A 6,852-nucleotide genomic window follows, 5' to 3' on the forward strand; every position below is an offset into this window, starting at 1 on the left:
TACCTGCAGGGGGCCTCTGGAAGAAAGCTGGGGAGGGACTTTTCATAAGGGCGTGTAGGGACAGAGAGAGGGGTAATGACTGTCAACTAGAAGAGGGTAGCTTTAGATTGGACATTAGGAAAAGACTCTTCACGGTGTGTCTTTTGTTCTCGTTGATGAGAAGCTCAACAGGAGCTGGCAATGGGGGCACTTGTAAGGAAAGAAGAGAAGAAGAGACCACAGAAGAGGACCTCGTGCTCAGAAACGATTTCTGACGCTTCCAGCCAGTTCTAGGTTCTCGTTGATGAGCAGCTCAACAGGAGCTGACAGTGCACGCTTGCAGCCCACAAAGCCACAACTGGATCCTGGGCAGCATCAAAAGAAGGGTGGCCAGCAAGTCGAGGCAGGTTGTTCTCCTCCTCTACACTGCTCTTGTGAGACCCCACCTGGAGTACTGCGTTCAGTTCTGGAGGCTCCAGCACAAGAAGAGCATTTACCTTCTGGAGCGAGTCCAAAGGAGGGCCGTGAAGATGATCAGAAGAGGGCTCAAGCACCTCTCCGATGAAGACAGGCTGGGGGAGTTGGGGTTCTTCAGCCCAGAGAGGAGAAGGCTCTAAGAGAGACCTCCCACCCTCCCTGCAAGGGACCTTGTGCAGACCCTGCTTAGCAGGCACACCTCCTACTCCAGTCTGAATTGCTACATTTATTTCTCCTCACCCACTTCTCCTTTTTTCTCTTGATCCTTCTTTTCTTTCTGGTTTCAGCTGTGGTCTTCTGGCTTTGTCATTGTCATGGCTGGAGCCTAGCTGATCCCAAGGGACCACGAGGCTCCTTCTTGTGAGGCTTGCACTCCCGGTGGCAGTCACAGGCAAAACGAACACAATTTGTTTGAAAAGATCACTTTAATTTATCAATAACGAAAGCACAACGGGGCAAAGGGAAAACACAAACAAGAGCTCAAATACTTCACACCACCCCTCCCCTCTAGCCGAGACAAAGAGAAAACACAAACAAGAACTCCCATCCTTTACACCACCCCTCCCCTCTAGCCGAGAAAAAATTACTTTGTCCCAATATCTCAGTCCCTCTATCTCCGTCCTTCCTTTCCTTCCTCTGCTTTCAGCTGTGGCCTTCTGGCTTTGCCATCTGCCCATGGACCTGCACTCGATAAATGCAGGTATATGCTGGGTTTCCCCAGTTGCTCATCACAGCAAGTTTGATGAGTGAGAAGGCTGTGGGAAATGGCGCCTTCTGTAAAGAAAAGAGAGAAGAGAAGGTGGGGGTGTGAAGAGCAATAATGCCATCCGCCAGTCTCCCCCTGCCAAGACTTCTTCTGCCCAGGAGCAAGGTTCTGAAAGTGGGCAGGGGTGGCTCTGGAAACAGGAGGCCCAGTGCTAGTCCCACGGCTGCTGAGCTCCACACTTCCGCTGCCTTCTCTGCCTGCTTTGCTCCTGGCAGGAGTGAGAGAACCAGCAGAGCAGTGCCGTACTATGCTGGGAGGACAGGGCACTCTCCAGGCTTCCAGCAGACCCCAAGAAGGACCAGCAGTACTGCCCCACGCCTTTTCTCCCCTTCCAGGTGTTGCTGCTCCTCCACGGCACATGCTGTTGCTTTTGTGGAGCAGCCATGTGTGCAGCTGGCTCTTTGCTGGGTGCAGCCAGGCATCTCCCAGGACTCCTGCTCCCATGGGCCTGACCAGGCTCTTGCTGTTGTCCCTTTACCAACACCACCACCACACGCTACCCAGCCCTCCAAACTCCGGCAGGCCTTCCCTGTCAGTGCTCTGTTCCCCTCTGCCCAGGGAGAAAGCTTTTGTGCTCCTCCTGCCCTGGACTTGCAGGCAAACCTGGTTTCCTCCATGGCATCATGCCCCCTGCATGCACTGTACCTTGAGAGGGAAGGTCTGAATACTGGTTCCTGCCAAGTCATACGTGAATTTAGCCAGCAGGATTTCTTCCCCTCCATTCTCCTCCAGTCCCTGAAGGACAAAGCACAAAGAGAGCAGCTTAGGCTTGGCCCAACAAAGGGGAAATGGACACATCACCATCTAGAGCCCCCCGAACTCCGGAGCTCCAGGAGAGGTCTAGCGCTTTTTACAACTCAGCTCAGTCTCTGCCTTGGGATTTGGTGAAGAAGCCAGAACAGGGTCTGCAGGGCCAGAACAAATCTTAAGAGGGATGAACCCTCAAGAGCCCATGATGTATCCCACTGGGATATGGCACTGCTCAGCAGAGAGCAGGACTTGGATCTTAGAGAATGCACAAAAGTGAGCAAGACCCTGTCTAGACTTTCCCCCAGGGCCTGATCCCTGCCAGACATGCGCAGCAGAGACTTACATAGGCAAAGACGTCTCGGGGGGCACTGATGACCATCCCAGAAGGGGAGGCTTCATCCACGTTGCGCTGCAACGTGATGGACGTCAGGTGGACTCGTGCTGGCAACCTGATGACAACCTGGCCCTGCTGCCCTTGGAAAGGCCAGCACTTTCCTATGGAAACATCCTCCTGCAACCAGAAAGAACATCAGTGTTGGCATCAACACAACTGCCCATGTAGCTAGATGTACTGGCACTGGTGTGTCCCTGGGGTCTATTTCAGCTCAAAACTGGGCTGCTGTGAGGAGACGGACAGAAGCAGGAGGCCTTCCCTGCCTGACAAGGGAGCTCTCGGGGAGAAAAGACTTTCACCCAGCTGCGGCAGAAGAATGCAGGCAAGAAGCAGCCATTCATCTCAGTTCTGACCCATTCCCTTCCTGAGGGGAATCACGGATTTCTAGCAAGCCCAGGCAGGCATTACAGCCTTGCTTTCAGTAACGTGATCAGCTCTGTGGGCATGGGCAGTGTACATGGAGTAAACATGAGAGCTCCGGAGATCAGTCCCCATCTTCACAGGAAGGAACAAAGCCAGCACTGATGACTTCTGCTGTGTTACCTGCAAAATAGTATCCGGAGGATTGGGGCTGCGGCAGAACGGTACAACCCACCAGAACCAGTTTCCTTCTCTGCAGTCATAGGTCTTGGACGTTCTCTTTCTGTCAATGGTGGCACCTGCAGGGAAAGAAGAGCAGAAGGCTGCAAGAGGCCGCAGACGAGAGGGACTTGGTGCTCAGACACTATTTCTGCCTCCTCCAGCCAGCTCCACGTCTGTCAGTCCTGCCCCAGCTGCGCAGGGCAATGCCAGCAGCCACATGCCCAGTGACTGCTTCTCTCAGAGCACCACGAGGAGAAGGTCTGAAGGGTCTTGGAGAGGACAGGACTGGTAGGCAGTTTGGGGAGAGCCACTCTGCCACTGCCTTTGCTCTTGGGCCCCATGAGACATTAAAGCTGCCCCACTCTGGAGAGCAGTGCCTGCAGCACAGGCTCCTCTGGGGAGCGCTGCAGACAAGTGCAAGGCAAGGAGGCTTGGGCTGCTTGTGTCCATACCAGAGCTCTGCAGGGCCCAGTCAGACGGCTTGTAGAGTTCTGAATGCATCCAGGACACTGCCTGCTCGACTTCCTGGGAACAGCATGAACAGACAGAAAAGGAGCACATCAGCAGGCAGTTCAGCATGGCTACTGGTGGCCTGAGATGTAGTGGGTCAGCGGCAGAAACACAGGGCACAGCCTTGTCCACAGAGATGCCTGACTGTGCCTGTGGTGTGAGCTGCCAGGGCTCAGGAAGCGGATCAGTGGCCACAGCCTGGGCTGCACTGACAAGGGTTTCCACACCCTCATCCCCAGCCTCCACGCTCTCCAGCAGGCACTCCAGGAGATGGGCTCAGAGCCTGCAAGCGATAGCTGTCCCTGTGAGCATGCCTGGGTCACACTGGTGCCTCAGGAGCTCGGCCCGAACAGCCAGAGGTACTGGAGTGCCAAGGGAAGGTTGTCAGGTGTCCTCGGGTGCTTGAAGCATTCCAGTTATAGTTGGGCGAGAGAAGAGCCCGGACAGTGGAGGAGTTTGCCCAGAAAGCACCCGGGTGCAACACCCAGCAGCAACAACAACCATCGTACAGAGTCCTTTTCTCAGGGCTTTTGCCCAGCCAAGCATCCTTCCCCAAAATGCAGCATCACCTCCTTCACATGCTTCAGCTCTGCCTTCAGTTGAACCACCTCTGCCACCAGAAGCTCTGCCTTTTGGATTTCTTCCTCATGCCAAGCAGACGCCTTGCTGGAGGAACCAAAAGCAGATCTTGTCAGGGAGAAGCCTATCCCCAGCTGGGAGCAGCTGAGCTCAGCAAGGAGGAGAGCCACACGTGTTTTCCTTGCTTTGCAAATGATTCCCTTCCACACCAGGCTGAGCAACAGGCAAAGGCAGGAGGGATGTATGGGAGGCCTGGCTGCTAGGGAATGAGGTAGCAGGTAGCATGAGGCCACCTGCCCCTTCTGCACAGAACCAGGTGTCCAGCTCAGGACACATCTCTTACCACAGGGGCTCCGGGGCTGCTCCCAAGGCATATGCCAGCCCCTGAAAAGGAAAAACGCTTCATCAGTGCATCTGCTAGCAGAGCTGCCGAGCGTTCCCAGGAGGGGGCTTCCCGAGAAAGACAGGGCAGAAGCTGCTGCTGCTGTTTGGGATCTCCCTGCATAGAAGCAGAAGAGCCCGTAATTTATCCAGCCACTGTCCGAAATGCCCTGTGGGAGGAGGTGCCCATCCCAAGAGAGTCACCGACCTCTCTCAGTCCCACAGCCCACATTGCCCACACTGCCACTGGGCTCCTGAAGATAACACCACCTGCAATTCAGAACACCAAGAGACTGTTACGTTGCTGGGGTTGCCAGAGATGGCTGCGGTCGTGTTGTCAGCCCCGTGTGGGGAGGGAGCAGGGAGAGGATTAATGTCTGACTGGGGGTCATCAGGCCGGGCGTTGGGGAGACTGCTCAGCTGTGATCTACGGGTGTGCTGGGTGCCACACAGCTAGTCCCCATTTCCTCTTGCTGCTTCAGTGAGTGCTGAGACCAGGCTGCATGGGCCAGGAGAAGTAGCTCTCCATCGGGGTCGCCTCTGGGAGTCCCTGTGCCAGGCTTGGAAGTACCTACGCCCTTCTCTCGCAGACTTGTGGACTTAGCAATGCATCTGTTGGCTTGGTCCAGTAGCCAGAGCAGCAGCGTGGTTGGCTGCCTGCCAGTCTTACTGCCCACCCCACCAAGGCTGTACTCGGGGAGCACTTGGGACACAGGAGTCGCCACACACACTTGCCCCAAAGGCCAGTCAAGGAAGGTGGCATCCAGTACAGCCAGGCTGTCTCTCTGGGATATTTGCTTATGAAAACTCACCCATCGCCGTTTTCAGGTGCAAGATGATGATGCTCAGTAATATCTTCTTTAGCGACACCCTTTGCCTGAAAAAGAGGGAGTCCTTTGGCCGTCAGTAGGTCCCTGGGTTGCTGGCTGGCGAACACTCTCTGCTCTCCCCTATGCTTGCTCTGGCTCTCAGGGAGCCCCTTTCTCACCCATTCCATAGCAGGAACATGAAATACATACATAGTGAAGGTCCATGTGCCCAGCAGATGTCCCCAGAGGGAGGCGAGGCGAGGCCACCTGCCAGAAGGCAAGGAAGGCTGAAGACCGTCCCTGGGCAAAGAAACCAGAGACAATTTGGACCTGTGTGTTGAGGATTCTCCTCCAGATACCAGTGCCACCACTGCCCCACAGGCAGGCTGTGCCTCTGTGTCTCAGGGGGGCCAGTCTCAGGTCCCAGGGGCTTGGCCAGCTCAGGAAGCAAAATTCCCCCAGGGCTGAAGGGCTGGGATCCTACCCCTGCCGCACGAGGCCACTGCTGACCCAGTGGCCCTGCTGAACACTGGCTTTGGGCCGGCAGCGCGAGCCCAGCTTTGAGGCAAGCCCCATCCCCACAGAAGGGGGGCTGCACAGCCACGCGGCTCCTCTTCAGAAATCCTCTGTCGGATTCCCCAGGCTGCTCCACACCCCACCGACCGTGTTAGGCCGTGTCCCTGCTGCCACCCCAACCTGTCCCGGGCAGGAGCAGACCACTACATACTTATCTGCTTGGCAGCTTCTTGGCCCTGCTGCCTCCTCTGTGAGGCTGAGGTTGGTCTTGGCTCCCGAGGAGCCTCTGCAGGCCCTTTGTTGTTCCGCTCGAGGCCCCTTTCTCCTTGCCATCTTGGTCACAGAAGGGTCAGACACAGCTGCTGTCTTCACCTGGCCAGGGAGAACCAGCTCCAGCAGCAGCTCCCTGGCTACTGAGGGTTCCTTCCCCTCGCACCACAAGGCTGTGTGGGAGGCTAGCTGTGACCTCACAACGGGGCTCAGCAGGGTGGGGAGACTCTGTGGGCTGCTCCCCTGGGGCAGCATCATGGCTGCCGCCCTTCTTTTTGGGCGGTGGGAGCCCAAGCCTGTGGGCACCCCAACCCTGCCATGCCTCTCTGCCAGGAGGCTGCCTCGTGTGGCCCGCTGGCCAGGGTTTCAGCTCTCCTGGGCATTCCCGGGAAACCAGAAAGGGAGCTGGAAAGGGTCTTTGCTCTCAGCCCATGGGACGGCTGCTTCCAGCAGCGTTTCTCCTCACCCGCGCAGCCCGTACCAGGTTGCCAGCATGGCAGTGAGGGCCGCAGGGCCCATGGTGCACAGCCATGCCACGTCCCAGGGAGCAAGAGCGTTGGTCCGACTGCCCAGGGAAAAAGCTTTTGTGCTCCTCCGCCCTGGACTTGCAGGCAAACCTGGTTTGCTCCATGGCATCATGCTCCCTGCATGGACTGTACCTTGACTGGTGAGGTCTGAATACGTGTTCCTGCCACCTTGTACGTGAATTTAGCCAGCAGGATTTCTTCTTCTCCATTCTCATGTACATTTAGAGATCCAGGAATTTACACAGGGCACTTTTAATTGCTTTCTTTTTAAAGAGCAATTGCTTGGAAAAAATGCATGTCTGCTTGAGGACC

General features: G+C 56.2%; 1 protein-coding gene across 1 annotated transcript; it reads right to left on the bottom strand.

The window, feature by feature from the left end:
• Positions 1-979: 979 nt before the first annotated feature.
• On the bottom strand, positions 980-6,271 carry LOC139790175 (SUN domain-containing protein 3-like). Its single transcript, XM_071731669.1, has 11 exons — positions 5,955-6,271; positions 5,438-5,527; positions 5,231-5,295; positions 4,627-4,688; positions 4,381-4,421; positions 4,028-4,124; positions 3,401-3,473; positions 2,910-3,025; positions 2,316-2,483; positions 1,868-1,957; positions 980-1,230 (listed from the first exon to the last, which is right to left on the bottom strand). The coding sequence occupies exons 1-11, from the start codon at positions 6,269-6,271 to the stop codon at positions 1,099-1,101; spliced, it is 1,251 nt and encodes a 416-aa protein (XP_071587770.1). The 3' UTR covers positions 980-1,098.
• Positions 6,272-6,852: the final 581 nt, after the last annotated feature.

This window comes from Heliangelus exortis, chromosome Z (genome assembly GCF_036169615.1).
Source record: "Heliangelus exortis chromosome Z, bHelExo1.hap1, whole genome shotgun sequence".
NCBI lineage: Eukaryota > Metazoa > Chordata > Aves > Apodiformes > Trochilidae > Heliangelus > Heliangelus exortis.

What these genes read in the sequence shown, in the direction of transcription:
- LOC139790175 (XM_071731669.1), bottom strand. Translation starts at nt 6,271, where the DNA reads ATGATGCTGCCCCAGGGGAGCAGCCCACAGAGTCTCCCCACCCTGCTG. An exon ending in CTGGGCCCTGCAGAGCTCTG is followed by an intron (nt 3,026 to 3,400) that starts GTATGGACACAA and finishes CTTTCCCTGCAG; the next exon opens with GTGCCACCATTGACAGAAAG. An exon ending in CCCGAGACGTCTTTGCCTAT is followed by an intron (nt 1,958 to 2,315) that starts GTAAGTCTCTGC and finishes TTTGTCCTTCAG; the next exon opens with GGACTGGAGGAGAATGGAGG.